The following is a 17343-nucleotide window of genomic DNA, read 5'->3' as shown; positions in this document are numbered from 1 at the left end:
ATCTATCTATCTAGCTATCTATCTATTGTAAATTACAGGGTTAAATTCACTTGCAGTTTTTCATTTTGCCTATTTAGATTTCTTTACTTCGTGAATGTAAAATGTAGCCTGGTGCAAAATGCTCAAATGTGAAAGCACATACTGGGACAAAAATTATGCTCAAGTTGATTTAAAATTTATAGGGAGCCAGCAAAAAAAGTAGCCTTAAAACATCCAGCGTTCCACAGAGCCTTCTTCAGGGTGTGCTTGGTATATTTTCGCCTGAGTTTTCCCATTTTAATATCTGATGCTGCTGCTTGCACCTGAAATCAGTTGCTTGACTGTAAAAACTTGAAAAAGAACTATGATTTAAAATCAGATGATGATGATAATGGTGATGGTGATGGTGGTGATGATGTTTGTTTATTTGGAACAAAGCAGAACACAAACACGGTGACTACGCAGGTGTGGTAACCATGGTAACGGCCTGGTTGTACACCTGCCCTAGTAGAGAGGCAGAGCCAGTCGGGTCAGAGGTCAGTGCTTACCCCACACTTGCTGAGAGCGATGTACCACCATCTCTCCCTCACCGAGCGGAAACTGCGGCCGCCCACGCAGCTCAGAACCTCCTCGTTCCCGTCTCCCTCCGGAGCCTGAGAGAGAGGAAACACAGGAGGGGGGTGGGGGTGGGGGGTGGGGTGGGGGGGGTGCATAGAGGATGTTGTTATCCAAAAAGGCAACGCGTTTTACCTCAGAGACACACTGAATTATCACAAGTGGGAGCCTGATACATCAAGATATGAACATATTTCACACCCAAATATAGCCTGAAATGTGGCAACAAGATCCACTAACCGCCACAACAACAGAGTCATGCTGGCAATCACACCTCCTAATGTGATAAACAAACACATTGTGTTACTTATTGAAAAATAGATAAATGGGATATTTGAAAAAAAAAAAAAACAAACAAAAAAAAAGGTGTTGCAGAAGAGACAGATCTTTTAAAACATTTCTGGTTGGCTGAGATGCATCAAAAACTCTGGAAATGTGTGTATCAGTAAAATGTTACAAAAACACATTACAGGCCATTAGCTATTTCTTCTCCTGTTACATATTTCTGTGCCATTTTTGCATAACAAAACATTATGACGAAGGAGAGAAACATAAAAAAGAATATTATAATTCCCTGTAACAGACATAGTTAATAAGGGGGCACTTTGGCCCGATGGATGCTTTCTTACACTAAAGAGAGGGATGCATACGTATGTGTGTGTGTGTGTGTGTGTGTGTGTTCTTACCACACAGCCTGACCAGGTGTAGCGTGTGGTGAGGTTGATGACCTGGTTGTTCTCGGGCCTCAGCACTGCCTCCTTCTGGTAGCAGTTCTGACGGAGGAAGACACAGTGAACTCAAAATCAGAATATGTGCAAGAACAAACGCAAGGTGCGTGTAATCAGAATGTCATTGAAATTGTGTCTGCATTGCCTTCTGATCTATTGAAGCTGCTGGAATCAAAATTGTTTTTTTTTTGTCTCTTCAGTGATGGATTTCTCCCTGTGTGACTGGTAATTATTAGTGCAAAATGGTGAGTCTAAAATGAAGAACATACTATTTAATTCTGGGGAAACTGACACCAGAATCTGTCTAAGAGCTGAGAAATGGTGTGCTGTTTGAAGCCGTACTGGAAACACCTCAATGTGATGTGACATCTGTGTGTCAAAAAGATGTCAGCAAAAAGAAGAATACACCCCCAAAGTGACGGCATGGTCCAAGAAATGCCAGGTATTCGCTGAATGTTACTCTTCAATGTCTCAGACCATTTTAGCATGGACTTTCCTATATGGTACATTATGCCACAAAACATTTCATAACCCCAATAACTGTTCTAACCATTTTGTATTCAGAAAGGGCTTGATTTTAACTACACAAGAAACAATATCAGATGTTATATGTTGATAAACCAACACTGGACTGATTAAACGTGGGTGGGTGGATGGTACTTACGTCTCTCTATTAAGCAGTTGCATTATACATTATTCATCGGTCGTGAAAGCAATTTAATGTTGATTTTATCAACTGAGTCATGTTACATCGAGCACTTTATTAGAAAACAACACACTGGGTAGGACCTCCAACTGCTCACAGCCTTAGTTCTTTGTGGCATGGATTCAACAAGATGTTGGAACCTTTCCTTTGAGATTCTGCTCAATGTTGACTGTGTCACATCATTTATACAGATTTGTCAGCAGCACATTCATGCTGCCAATCTCCTGGTCTACCACATCCCCAAGGTGTTCTGCTGGATTCAGATCTGGTGACTGGGGAGGCCCACTAAAGTTTACTGTACTCATTGTCATGGTCATGAAACCAGTTTGAGATGACTTTCACTTTGTGACATGGTGCAGTATCATGCTGGAAGTAGCCAATAGAATATGGTAGATTGTGGCCATGAAGACACATGGCACATGGTTGGCAACAATGCTCAGATAGGCTGAGGTGTTCAAACCATTTACTGGTTTTAAGAGGGTCAAAGTGCGGCAAGAAAAGATTCCCCACACCATTACACCACCACCACCAGCCTGGACTCTTAACACAAGGCAGGTTGAGTCCATGGATTTATGCTCTTGACACCAAATTCTGACCCTACCATGGTAAATGGTGAATGGACTGCTCTTACATACTGCTTTCTTTGTCTTATCAACCACTCAAACCAACTTACGCTACATGTTGACATGTGGACTGGAAGAGCTGAACCACCAACCTCTCTCATTAGTAGACAACCCGCTCTACCTCCTGAGCCACAGCCGGCACCTGCGTGCCTCAGCGGAAATCCAGATTCATCAGACCCGGCTACGTTTTTTCCAGTCTTCATTTGTCCAGTTTTGGTGAGCCTGTGCTCACTGCGGCCTCAGATTTCTGTTCTTGGCTGACAGGAGTGACACCCAACATGGTCTTCCCATCCACCTCAAAGTTCAACATGTTGTTCATTCTGAGATGCTTCTTTGCTCCTAACAGTTGTCAAAGTGGTTATCTGAGTTACTGTAGCCTTTCTGTTAGCTTGAACCAGTCTGGCCTTTTTCCTCGAACCCCTCTCATCAACAAAGTGCTTCTGTCTGCAGAACTGCCACTCACTGGATGTTTTCCGTTTTTCCCACCATTCAGAGGAAAAACTCTAGAGACTGTTGTGTGTGAAAATCCCAGAAGATCAGCAGTTTCAGAAATACTCAATCCTGCCTATCTGGCATCAACAATCATGCCACAGTCAAAGTCACTCAGATCACATTTTTCCCCATTCTGATGTTTGATGTGAACATTAACTGAAGCTCCTGACTTGTATCTGCATGACTTCATGCATTGCACTGCTGCCACATGACTGGCTAATTGTATATTGCATGAATAAGCAGGCATACAGGTCTCCCTAATAAAAGGGCTCAGTGAGTGTATGCAAATACAACACAGATTAAGAATTCATGCATGTTCCTCCTATAGCTAAGGGATGGGCTGATATAACATGAATCCACTCTCTCTAAAACCCAAAGATCTCTGACCAAATACTTAAAATTACAGACTCAACCAAATGTTAAATATACACTGCATAGACTGTGGATAGAAGAATGAGTCAGTGAACCAACCAAATGTAGGAATTACTCTAAATGCATACAGTGCAGTCAAATGTGTGGTAAGAGAAGTATTTTCTATTGTTTTAGCTTTGTACTCCAGCAGATGGAATTTAACAATGACTATGAGGCTGGAGTGCTGACTTTCAGCTTTATGGATATTTGAGGGTGTTCACAATCATATTGGGAGAACAGTGGAGTAATCATAGCCCTTTTTTGTACATCTACTCCCCTAATTTTTAACAGTGCAGAAGGACAAAAACAGGGTTTTAATTACCAAGATGTTCACCCAATCTGGATGAAAATATCCTGAAATCAAGGCTGACAGAAAGAATTTTATGCTTTTAATCCCTGTTTTAAGATCTAATGTGTTCAAGTACTGGGACTAAACAACAAAAACGTATGTACCGCTGTCCAAATACTTATGAACTTTACTGAAAAGGTGGTATCACAGGTTTCAGACCCAGAAAACAGAACTTTAATTGCAGAAAATCTTCCTCTTCCTGTTATTTTCTGCAGTGCAGCACCAGTTCAGGCTCTAGTTTCTCACTTTGTGCTCACAAATATGGATTGTGCCACTCTTGATCACTGCATGTATCATCAATAATACATCATTCTTGTGAGTGGAAAGCCACTTTTTCCAAAATGTCAACTTTTCAGGAACTGAGAGAGACAGTTTGTATTCTGAACAGCACGAGCCACGAGTGAACCTTTAGTTCATGTTAAAATGTGAAAATGATCAAAATTGAAGTGGCAGGGCCTTTTCATTACGACAGTGACATGCAAATTAGCAAATGGAACTGTATTTCTATTTAATAATGGCTTGTCAAAAGACATGATGCAGAGAGTGTCAGTATCTCACCTTTTCAGGCCTCTTGTACACAGCTGGCCACTGAGAACTGTCATCAAAGTAGAGCAATATGTTCTGACAGCAGCGAGACTGCATGAAGAAGAGAGAGTGAGAAAGGAAAAGATTAGGAGAAAAGCTGGGGTGGGATGTGCATAGATCAGAGAGGAGGCAGTGAGACGTTTGTGAGATTTAAACGACAAAAACTGTTTCCAAAGTCTGCAGGCTAAGACTGTAAAGCAAGGCATCGGTAAAAAGAACAAAACAGACAGGAAGAAAGATAGAGTGGAGAAGAGCAAAGGGAAGAGGAGAGGATAGGAAAAGAGGAAAAGATGGTACGGCAGGAGCAGCCAGGGGAAGAAGAGAAGAGAGGTTTAGATGAGGTGAGTTGAAGGAATGAAAGAAAGGAAGAAAGTAAGACAACTTGTTGAGAGGAGCACAGTCGAGTAAAGAAAGAACGGATGATGAAAAAAGAAATGCAAAACACTTGTCAGAGCTGCACCAAGTTGGAAAATCTTATGGAAATAACAAAAATGGATAACAAGTGCATAATACAGACAAAAACACAAAATGTAGTCATCCTACCTTTGGATAGCGGAACCGGAAGTCCAGACGTCCAAAGTCGGTGAGAAAGCAGAAGCGAGTGAGGAAAACCCAGTCCTGTAGTCAAGACACAGAAGAGAGAAGGAAAAAAGTTAAACAAATTAACAATTAAAATGCATGAAGCAACAAAGAAACAAGAATCACAGTCTAAAGCCATGCTAGCAGTTCTGTGAGGCTGTACTTTGGTACAATGGTGGTTTGAACTCCGCATGGTACCATGTTCACAATGACAACCTAATATGCTGTTTACCATGTTATATTTTTTTAACATTTTAACCAGTTTAGTTTAGCATGAGATGAGAGAAATGAGACTAATTCAACCTGGAGCTGGTTTCACAATATATTTTCAGCCGGTCTGTAGTGTTCAGTGTCCTAATTTTGATGTTAGATTAGTCTAATGCAAGTTAGACAGGTACACAAAAATAAAGACTGACTCATTTTAAGTCTAAAAAGTTAGCCTCTCTGGCCGCAGGCTAACTGTGAAGCAGAGATGTTATTAAGGAAGAGACAGATCTTGGTCTTGTAGCCCTCCCTTCTGTACGTGTGCTGAAAAAAATTCCTACACAGCCCTGGCTTTGTAAATGGGAAATAAACAAAGTGGCTTGCACTGAGCCACATAGCACTATTTCAGAAAATCAGTTCACCTTTGCCAATCAGAGTTTGTGCTTGGGCACGGGAAAAAGGAAAGAAAGAGAAGAGGGGAAACGGTCAAAAGGGGGCAGTGGGAGCAAAAGACGGTAAATCTGGCACATGCTATTAAATAGTGCCAATTAGGGATTACCAGGGGAAGGAGAAGGAGCATTCTACCCTTCCCACGCTGCCAGACTGTGTGAAGTGGTGTGAATGGGATTGATTAGGAGAATGCAGACGAGAGACCAGAAATAAATGTGAGCGCAATGTACTCCAAAACATAATCGTATTGTCAAGACAGACAGATGGCAGAGGAACAGCCAAAGAGGAGAAGGTCAGAAGAACAAAAACTGAAAAAGAAGTAACATGATCAGGCGAGAGCAAAGAGCTGCGTTAACACTGGTAAGGCTTTCCAGGAGAGTACACGGTCAGACTGGGAAAGAAATTCAGACCTGGACTTATCTGCTGCGACTGGCCTGCACCCCACATGACAGACACACAGAGATGGCAGCAATAGAGACTGACGGGACGGGTAAAAACTTTTAAAACTTTATGAATGTTTTGACGGTACACCAGCTGACCAATGTGGTAGCGCACTTGACACCAGCCTATCGCTGCAGCAGCCAACTGGGATTTGTCCTGGTAGTTGCAATGGCCAATCCAACTATGGTGGAGAGACCTCCAAGAGCTGTGAGGACGGATGCTGAGTTCTCTGTTTCTGTTTGACAGGTGGGTAATATTAGCTTTGCTATGTTTCACAGAGCCAATAAGTCAGACTAGTTTTGTCATTTATTGTGTGAGAACCATGAATGTTTTTTCTGATGTTGAGATATCACACAGGGTAAGTGAAAAAATATTCTCTTGAGACCATCTGTCTACCAAAACAACTATCCATCCAATAGATGTTGAGATATCTGTATCTGGACCAAAGTGGTGTCTCAGAGCCATGACCCTAGCATGGCTAAAAATTAAGAGGCTGTAGGGAAGCATATGCAAGAAAACATGTAGAGGAAGGAAAGGAAGCTGAAAGATAAGTTATAGAGGACATAAATAGGGCAATAAAAAAGGAAAATGAGAGGAGACGGGGATTGGGAATTGAAAAAGACAGGAAGAGTTGCAGAAAAGTTAAAGAGGAGGCGGAGAAATGGTAAAGAAAAGAGGTTTAGGTGGAAGAGTAAAGGATGAAAAGCGGAGAGGAGGGAGGTAGTGCCAAGAGGATAAACTTTTAGAGAGGGTAAACAGAGAGGGCATTAAGGGGCTGCTGAGTACATTAATAAGCAAGAGAGGGGGCAAAGAAGAAGAAGAAAAAAAATATCCATTCTTAATATTATTCAGCCATAAGCTTGGCAGCATGAGACCAGATAATAGTGCTGATGGTGTACTTCACTGAGCTTATATAAGGCACTGCAGCAGCATCGGCGTGGCGGATCAGTCAGTGGTGGTCTAAAATTTATACATTATACATACACACACACACATAAACACATATACACACACAGCTGTGGGCAGACACATTCTTAAGATATGGATCAGAGTGCTGAATGCAGCACTAACACTGCATCACTTACATGGTGTTTACACACACACGTTTCTCTAACTGGAGGACTGCCCAGTGAGGCAGCCAGAGGACATGAAGAGTTTCAAACCAAAATGAGACATCAAATCTTTAAGTAGAAACAGCTAGTCTTGATAAATTAGTTAAACAAATGACAGAAATTAACGGTTTTATTCAGGGAGATGACAGTAGAGACAGAACAAGGCTGGATTCAAATCCAAAATGTTATATTTATATAATACAAGTTATATATATGTATTTTATTATATTATATTATATTATAGACACTAGATTGACAGCTAGTAACTTATAGTCAACCTATTGTCCATCACTTACCTAGTGCTACCTAGTAGTTATCTAGATGGCAATTGCAAGAGTTTGTTTTTTACATTTTAGAATGAATGAGTAGCTCATGGTCAGAGCTGGACAATGTTGCAAAGTCAAATATCACAACACATTGTAGCTCAATACCAGGATGGGATAGCATTTAAAAATGTTTCTACACAGATAAAATACATGTTTTAGTACTAATACTAACACATTTTATATGTTGGAGAAATATATTCATTTTTCATCCAATAGAATATTACAAACATCATAAAATACATCAGTGTTTAATATTCTCAACAAGAAAACAAGAACTTTGCCTAAATAAGAGTTTAAAATTGACAAGGTTTTCTGAGGTCTAATTTGATTGGGAAAAGTACTAAACAAGACCACGAATCTGATTAAACATTCCGTGCTTTCAATAATTATTAAAGTATTTGCATATAACTTATTTAATACCTTTTAGTATCAACACTTTAAGGGCCTTAAAGAATAAATGTGGGTTTGCACAAAATCCTTCATTTAACAAATGAAAACTTGTCACTGTTCAGTCAGTGTTTAATGTTGTAAGCATCCATACAAAAACTTTGCCTAATTAAAACAGTCAACAAATTTGTTTAGATTTCCTGATGAATTCATGAATTAATTTCTTTACGTGTCATACAGTTTAATGTGCCCAGCCCAAAGGCACTAATTACTTTGCTCTATCTTTCTATTAGAAAATAAAATATCTGATTAAAGTAAACAAGACTAAGAATCTCACCAAGTATACAGAGCCAACTTTTAATACTTGACACTAGAGCTGAACTAGTTAGTCAATAAACCATTTAGTCAGTCAACGAAGAAATAAACTGCAGCAATTTTGATAATGGATTCATTGTTCAGCTGCACTCACAACTGTGATAATGATTTGGTGTGTGACTACAATACCTAATCCTGGATATGCTGACACACAAATTTATCATTTCACAGAACAGTCAGTTGAACAGTCGAATTACTCTACTGCTATGTAGCTTTTAAGACCAGAAAAACACAATCGCTTAGTATATAAATATCAAAATCCCAGGTGATGTAGTCTCTCATTTCAGGACATGATATTATATTGATGTTCTTCTTCCAAATTCTATATCAGTTAATATTTACTTTCCCTAAAAACAATTTTAATCTTCAAGCAAATCCAAAACATGACAACTGCATTCACGCAATGTTTTGACCTATCCAGCCACACACGAGAATCTGTTGCACATTTCCGTTTCCTCAAGGGCTGGAGCACGATTCTCCTCTGCCTTATTAAAACTGGCCTCAAGGTTGGTTGTTATGAACTCTTGATCTCCAACCAACCAACAAAACTCCCCATGCACCATTATACTGTAATTACCTCTGCCCTGCGTTCTCGATACATAAACAAGCGCGGTAATTTCTGTGCTGAGAAATAAAGTGCAACCAGAGCAGCGTAGCGTGGCGAGCACTGGTGCCTGCATATATCACAGCAAACAAAACCGCAGCCATATTTCAGCCGCTGCCAGCCAACTTCAGCCCCTGGGGCCTCTTGGTTATAATTCATGGAAAACTCCAAAAGTCACTGAAGCCCAAGACTTACTCCCACCACTGTGCGTCGTCCCGGGTGACGCTTAAGGCTGTAACCATGACAACCGGGGTAGCAGAGGGAAGCACTGACCCCGGGGATGAAACTCCGGAGAGAAGAGAGAGGGGTGGTCTGGTTGGGATGGTGGAGGGAGAGGGGGGCGTATCAATTAACTTACCACAGGCTAGGGCTGTGAAAGACCCCCTTGTTGAGTGAACACACACACACACACACACACACACACACACACACACACACACACACACAAAATAACACCAGAGCATATGTCACACACTTTTACAGCATGCCATGCCTGGTCTGAAACACACATACATAGACACACACACACACACACCGCACCAAATGTCAGCCCCCCACCACCCCCAACACTATTGCCATAGCAACCACAGCATGCCTTAGCTTGCAGCTGCTAATAGACATCAAAACACACAAACACTTTTATTTTGTCTCTCGTGCACTCGTCCTTCAAATGATCTACTCAATAATCCAACAGTAATGTGCAGCTCTGACTGAACAATCAGTTAGACTTCCTTGCTATAGGAGCAAATTCTTTGAGCTTAGCACACACGCACACGCACACACTGGATTAAACTGGACTAATGTGTCAGAAATAAGCCAGCATGACAAACAAAACGCACTATATGGCCAAAATGTATAAACATGCGAAGTGTACGCACACACATTACACATACATATGTGATTGTGGAAAAATTTCACTCCTGGGCCACAGGCATTAATATGCTGCTATAACAGCCTCCGCTCTTCGAGGAAGGCTTTCTACAGGATTTCAGAACCTACTTGCAGGGATTTTCTCCCAGTCAGCCGCAGGAGTATTAGTGAGGTCAGGCACTGATGTTGGGTGATAAAACTTGGCTCGCAGTTGGTGGTTCAGTTCATCCAAAAAGGTGTTTGATGGGGTTGAGGTCAAGGCTCTAACCAGTTTTTCCTCAAAAAATAAAAAAATAAAACAGAAAACAATTTTTTTTTCTCGTGGACCTGGCTTACCGTAGTGGGCATTGTCATACTGAAACATTAAAGAGTAACAACTTCCTTTGAGTGGATCTACAGTAGAGCTGAAAGGATTAGTTGATTAAGCATTTAGTCAACTGACAAAAAAATCAAGAACAATTTTGATGATTGATTAATCATTTTAGTTATTTTTCAAGCTAAACACTCATTGGTTCCAATTTCTCAAACGTGAGGATTTATCATTTAACTCAAGATTTGTAGGTTGTGGACTGCTGGTTGTGGAAATCATGTTTTTTAGAAGATGTCAGGAAATGTAAATTTAGGAAATTTTGGTGCACATTTTTCACTGTTTTCTGACTTATCACCTAAACCATGAAAAACAACCTCAGTGCACAAATGTCCACATAAGTTTGGAGATATAAAACATTGATGTACAGTATAAAACATTATCTTTACATTTATCTTTATCGATTTGAATCTGATTTATCTTGATAGATTTTTATGTCACCCAGCCCTATTAAATGAGAACAATAAACAATCATTTAACTCATTTATCAAGCATAAGTGGCAAATATTTGCTGGTTGTAAACTGAAGTAGTTTGGGCTTTGGGCTGTTAGACAAAACAAACAATTTGAACAATTTAGAATGATAATTGATAAACTGAAAAAATAATTGAGAGACGTATTTATAGTAAAATAAAGAGTCATCAGTTGCAGCCTTGTAGTGTTAGAGTGGTGAAACAATTTTGATTATCAATTAATAGTTGAAGTCATTTTCAAAATGCAAAAATATCAAACATTTTCTAGTTCCAGCCTCTACATGAATTTTGAGGATTTGTTGTTTTCCTTTCTCTAATGTGATGGTTTTAAAGTATAAGTCAGAGAAAAGGGGCATCACCTTGGGCTTAAGCCCAAGGTGATTATGAAGAGCAAACTGTCATGTCAACTAATAAATTGACAGATTTATCAATGGTGAAAATAATCATTACTTGCAGCCCTAGAGAATTAAACCCAAGTTTTTGTACAAAAGACACTTGAAGTCAGGAGCATATTTATCTTAAAAGGTAAACTGCTGAGTCAAACAAGGCCATTACTGCATCAGCAAGCCTGTATGGAGTTTAATAGCTGTTAGCTGAATTCACCACTGGGGTCAAGCTATTCCACCAACCACAACCACCTAAACCAAGCGGACTGTGTCTCTGTGCGTGTGTGTGTGTGTGTGTGTGTGTGTGTGTGTGTGTGTGTGTGTGTGTGTGTGTGTGTGTGTGTGTGTGTGTGTGTGTGTGTGTAAATGGACAGCAGAAAAGAGACTTGAGCCCTGGAGAACAGCAACAGTGGATGAGGTGTCTACCTTAATCCCCTTTTAGTCTTCTTATTTCCCCCATGGCCACTGCATTGTGATGCAGAATCACTCAGCCACCTCCCCAAGTGTGTGCGTATGTACACCCCATTAATCAAGTGCTATGCCTTGATGCAGTATCCGGTCAATTTAGCATCTCACAATCTCATTCTCTCCGTCTCTTTCTTTCCATCTCTCTCTTTCTCTCTTTCTTCCTTCCCTCCCTCACAGTTTCTACCCTTTCTTCTCCGTAGCTTTTCGGCTTTTTCTCTAGATCCCTGTTTGCTTGCTAAGCCTCATTAACAATTAATTACCAATCAGCTAGTCAAGTCACCCCTGGACCGCTGAGCTTCTCAATGATTCATTAGTCAGGGTTACACAACGCTGCAACGCATAAACACACTCACGCACCGACACACACACACACAAACACACTCAAGCTTTGTCCCTCTCTGTCTCTCTGGGTGTTTCACATGAGCAGCAAACACACAGACTTTGTAGACACACACACATTAAAGCAAGCATATGGACACATGTAAACACTCCCTCACATGCACACACCTGCACACACACATGGTGTCTGTATCCAATCACAGGAAATCTGCCTCTATTGAAGTCAGTAGCATGTGAAGCTATTTAGTTATACAAAGATCAAGTTGGAAATTCCACACAGACAGGGATCCCAGAATCTACGGCAATGTTAACTCGAAGGACTTCTCAGTGACTTTCAAAGTCTTGTTTTGTGAAATTCAAGAATTATGAACTGGTATATTTTCAAGACATGAATTAAAATAAGACATCACATACTAGGCCTCTTTACTTTGTGATCCTATTAAAGTCCATAAATCCTGGTGAAATCCTTCATTTTGAAACTGCTGTTCAACCCCAACATTCATCAGTGTGAGATGTTGATATTAGGATGGAGAAAGGCCCAGAGAGCTCAAGCATGCTGATGAATATGGTGGCTAGATTTTTAAATTAGAAAAAGGAACTTTCAAGGGCATCTGTTCATTTTCATTAATTTTCAAAAGACAAAACTTTAAAAGACCTTTCGGGTCTAATCCACAACTTTTCATTAACTGAAGAAACCAAAGACCAAAGATATTTTAACCTGTCTACAGTTAAATTTTTTACAAGGGAATGCAGAAAACTAAGACTGAATGCTGAAATCTTTTTCATATGAAAACCATGATGATATGAAAGTGTGCAACAGCTGCAATTTTGACCATAAATTATACACTTAAAAGCTCCTTGACAAGCTGAAGTAAATAAGTTTAAGCTGGCAACTGCTGATCTCATTAGTTATAATGACAACCGTCAATTCTGTCACTTGTCCAAATGTCACTAAGAAAACTCTTGGCTGTTGCTGTTAATAAATTCTCTGCAGGCTGGTGTCATTGACGCTTGGGCTAAATGTGACTTACTATGTGGGATAATGTTTTATATAGACCACAGACAAGTTTACTTTACAAGTTGACTTTTCTCTGACTGAGTGATTTGAAAATTCTCTTGGATGACCAAAACAACAAGCAACAAGCAACAACATCAATTATTAATTTTCTATCGTTCTATTCATGTTGAAACAAGAAAAATCTGTGATTATGCTGGGTACAAAACATATTTTATTTAATACTTCATAGTACAGAACTACAGGCCTGTAGTTTAATTCATAGATTAAATCACAAAATCGCCCCAAATCCCCCAGCCCTACTGGAAACTGATGTCTGACACCTCTAACAGCCAGTCTGTGCGCTGTGAAAATGTAACTAAGCAACACAGCTCAACATAAGGTCAGACGAGGACTTTGCTGTTGTAAATGTTCAACATCAGTCTGCTACAAACTCATTGACACAGGAGACACAGAGTGTGGATTTACTACCATTCTCTGGGGTCCTGTGCTCTTGGCTGTTAAACAAGGGGCAAGTTTTTATTTCTTTCCCCGTTCACGTTCTCCCAGCTGGATTCAAACCGGTGACCTTCCTCTGACCTTAAAACTTTTGTACTACTGCCCCTCAAAGGGACATTTTATCAGCGCCTCCACACGCCATGATCCACTTAGGCTAATGCAGCCCTACACATCAGCCTGCCCGAAGAAAGCAGCTGACCAATCGGCCACACCGTTGCCTTTGGATAACTTGGCTTTTGTCTCTTCATCTCTCCAGCTACTCCACTGTTTTCAACATTTCACCTCTCCCAGTGTGGTAAATTTCGTTTTGTGAATTTACAGCTCTCCCCGAACTGCCTTCACCTCTGCAGACACTGGTGCAGTCGCAGCATCATGGGACCGAAGCGGAGTGTTTTAGTGTGCGAGTGCTGGACTCTATTGTGTGTGTGTGTGTGTGTGTGTGTGAAGGAGATGGGATCTGGAGTGGAGTTAGTGGGTGACCTTGGGGCAAGGATGCACAAGCAAGACTGATGTATTAAAATGTACGCACGCACTCACTCACTCACTCACTCACTCACTCACTCACTCACACACACAATATCAATATGTCAAGCCCTGCGTTGCCTGATGTCATTCAAAGTGCCCTGTTGTTATGCAAATAATCCCTGACTGGTTCAACAGCACGAGAGTAAGGAAGGGAAACCAACAAGAACTCAAAAAAAATTTGGAAAAGCATTTTTTTTAAAGAAGTTCACGTCTCAGATTTTCTTAATTCCTTTCTTCCTCTAATTTTTAGAACAAACATTCAAAGACATCGCCTTGAAATTGTGATGGACATTTTACACTATTTTCTGACATTTTATAGACCAAAAAATTAATGAATTCATCAAGAAATTAATCAGCAGAGTACCTGATCATTTATTTATCTCTTCAAAGCCTTTTTTATTTAAAACTTTACATAACAAGACAGGTTGTATTTATGGCAGAGGACTATATCAGTAGAAATCGTCAAGAAATTGAGTGTCACACACACATACACTTGGAAGTTGCCCAGTGCAACCTATCACAGGCCGCTGAGCAGATCCACTGGAGCAGGTGCAGATTCAGTGCTGCGTTCAAGGGCATCTCAGCAGCCGTGATGGACGGATGAGTGCCTCTTGTTCAATTTATCTATTCTGATCCTCCATTGTTGGGGGATTCAAACTGGTGACATATTTTGAATTGTACTGTAGTCAAAACTCAGGACACGTGAGCACAACAAGTCAGCAAGCTAGAGTGAGAATTAAAGCTTCTTGACGCAGCCTGCCTCGTGTCTGATTCTGTTCTTTGTTGAGCCAGGTAAGGTGATATAGAAGAAAGGTGATCTTTTAGGGCTCCATAGCAAAGGAATCCAATGATTTTTTCTTGTTGTTGTTTTCGCTGCTAAGTCGCATTTAGCATTCAAATCTGTGATACATGAAACACCTGAGTTCACATGGTTGGTGCAGAATAATTGAGAATGTGTTTCATTGGAGGGACATTTGTTAACATATATGCTTTTGCTTTTTTTTTTTTTCCAACATCAGCACCTTCCCTCACACTGTGACCCGAGCTGCACAGTGCAACAAAATAGTCGCCTGCTGTTGGTCACTTGAGCAGCTCCACTGTGGCAGCTGGAGATTTCAGGAAATTAAAAAAAAACAGCTTTACAACTCAATTATTAAGCAAAAATACCAAAAACATACTGGCTCTAGCTTCTCAACTGTGACGTTTTGCTGCTTTTTTCATTGTAAACTGAATTGTGAGGCAAAACAACAAATTTGCTCATCACATAGGCTCTGTTGGTATCAGATGCATTCTTTCTTAGGTTTGTATAATGTTATATGAGATTTTTTTTATCCCCCTTTCAAATACACGAGACAATGCAGACTGAAGGGTCAAATGTTTCTCCTGTTGTTTTAAAGAAATCAATACTTTGACTTAAAGCTCAGTTTCTGTATAACTCCCCAAAGAACTATCAAAATGTTCTAAACAACCATAAATAACATGATCTAACGCTATTTTGACAGTGTTTTGACAAAGGCTACTTTATTTACATAGTGGCCTGAACTCACAACAAAATGGTAGACACCCCTACAGTACTACTCCTGTATATAAAACTCCACAAACTGGAGTGAGAATACAAACCAGAGATGTGGAACAGCAGGTGGTAGCCTCCTGAATTACAAACGGCCCAGAGCTGTCTGCTCAGCTGCACAGTTAACATTTTAACTCGCACATCTTGTCAGGGCAGCGATGATGTCGATGCTGATCTGTCTGAAAACAGACGCAAAACCCTGACCAGGCTGGACTGAGCCCAGTTTTATCAAGGATCACCACAAATCTACCGCTGCGCGCCAGAAGCCATATGACGCACACCTGTAACCGGTTCTCTAATAATAAACAGAAACGCCGCTGCTAATTTACATTTGAAGCATGGCAACAAAATCACTCAGGTCAAGCTGGATTTGGCTTAAAGATGATTAATCACCACCGGAGGCTCGATTGGTAGCAGTGGACTCGTGGGATGCCGCTTTCTGGGGCTACAATGGTGCCAAGGACTGTCATAATAATGAGGGTAAAATATACGCCACAGATGACACGCACGCAGATGGCGCGCAATTGCAAGGCAGAAGAGAGGAGAGTGTTTCATATGGCGGCAATAGTCAGCCATGTGAATATCCGAGGCAACTTGACGGTGAATTGGTCGCAGCCTCTTCGACTACCCGGGGAACGGTCCGCCACAGAGACACCTGCGTGCGGATACGCAGTCGAGTCCGTCCCCCCACTCCTCCTATCAGTCTGTGGTGGTGTCATTGTCGCAAGTAGCAACAAATTAAACAGGTTTAAAAAAACACACACACACACAGCGCTCACCTCCTTGGTGTTGACGATGCCTTTGACGTATTTCCCGAGGACTGAATCCACGCAGAGGACGCTGGACAGCACGGCCAGGCACAAGAGTCGTTCCCCGACCCTCACCTCCATCTTTCTCTCTCCCCCGCTGTCGCTCGTCTGCTCTCCGGGCTCCCTGAAGCCTGTCGCTGAGCGGGAGCGCGCACGGAGGAACGGCTCGAGCAGAAGGGGCGCGAGAGAGAGAGAGGAGAGGAGAGGAGAGAAGAGAGAGAGAGTGATGAGAGAGAAACTGGGCGCGTGCACGCTGGTCCCTTTCAATGCATGTGGGCCCCCCTCCAGCAGTTGACACTGGATGGATGGTGGTGTGTGTGGCTGTTTGGGAGGAGGAGGAGGAGGGGTGGGTGGGAATGGGGGCTACGGAGTGCGCGCGCTTCCCCGGTTCCGCTCGTGCTTTGAGAATGCGACACGTCCACACATTAAAAATGCCACTGCTGATTGCAATCATGTTTTCATTAGAGGTCACACACCTCTAATGAAGTAGCACTGAGACAGATGATGCCTGGCCTCCTGGCTGAAATTATTATATCACTGATCAGCAGGATACAGGATAGGCTATAATAGGATGCATTGTTAATGAATTTCACTGTTTTAGTTTTAACATTTCAGTCCTGTGTCAATGCAGAATTAAATAAAGTAAAAGTATAGGCTTTTAGCTCAATGTAAAATCAAAGTATAATTCAAGCATTCAAAACTTTATCCAAGGAAAAGTACTGTACAGTACATGACAGTAAAATGTACTTTTCTTTTATGTAGATGTGGTACCCAGTCAAAATGGAGTTACGTTTTGCTCATTTATATAGGCTACTGTTAGGTAGTTTAATCCATACAAAAGCATATTCTACAAGGCCATTGTGTTTTGAATGTTAAATCTTTATAGATGCCAGATGAATGTAGTCAAGCGAAGAGTACCATGTTTGCCTGTGAAATGCAGAGACAAGTAACATCAAATGGAAATACTAAGTAAAGTACATGTACCTCAAAATGTACTTCTTTACTTTCTTTGTAGAGAAAGTCTGATAAATGAATATGGCAGAGATAACTCTCCATTG

At 41.0% G+C, this 17343-nt stretch overlaps 1 protein-coding gene across 1 annotated transcript in view; it reads right to left on the bottom strand.

Annotated features, from left to right (window-relative positions):
- tmem145 (transmembrane protein 145) overlaps positions 1-16481 on the bottom strand; it is a 38574-nt gene extending 22093 nt beyond the window's left edge. Inside the window, exons 1-5 of the mRNA XM_022764659.1 lie at positions 16256-16481; positions 5032-5106; positions 4462-4539; positions 1279-1367; positions 528-627 (exon numbers count right to left, since the gene is read on the bottom strand). Of these exons, the coding sequence (XP_022620380.1) occupies positions 528-627; positions 1279-1367; positions 4462-4539; positions 5032-5106; positions 16256-16366 (453 nt within the window). The 5' untranslated portion in view covers positions 16367-16481. The remainder of the gene's footprint in view (positions 1-527; positions 628-1278; positions 1368-4461; positions 4540-5031; positions 5107-16255) is intronic.
- Between the last annotated feature and the right edge of the window lie 862 nt (positions 16482-17343).

This window comes from Seriola dumerili, unplaced genomic scaffold (assembly GCF_002260705.1).
Source record: "Seriola dumerili isolate Sdu_G_001 unplaced genomic scaffold, Sdu_1.0 BDQW01000551.1, whole genome shotgun sequence".
NCBI classification, from domain to species: Eukaryota; Metazoa; Chordata; class Actinopteri; order Carangiformes; family Carangidae; genus Seriola; species Seriola dumerili.
The sequence above is the reverse complement of the archived record's forward strand: the minus strand, read 5'-3'. Positions and strand labels throughout refer to the sequence as shown.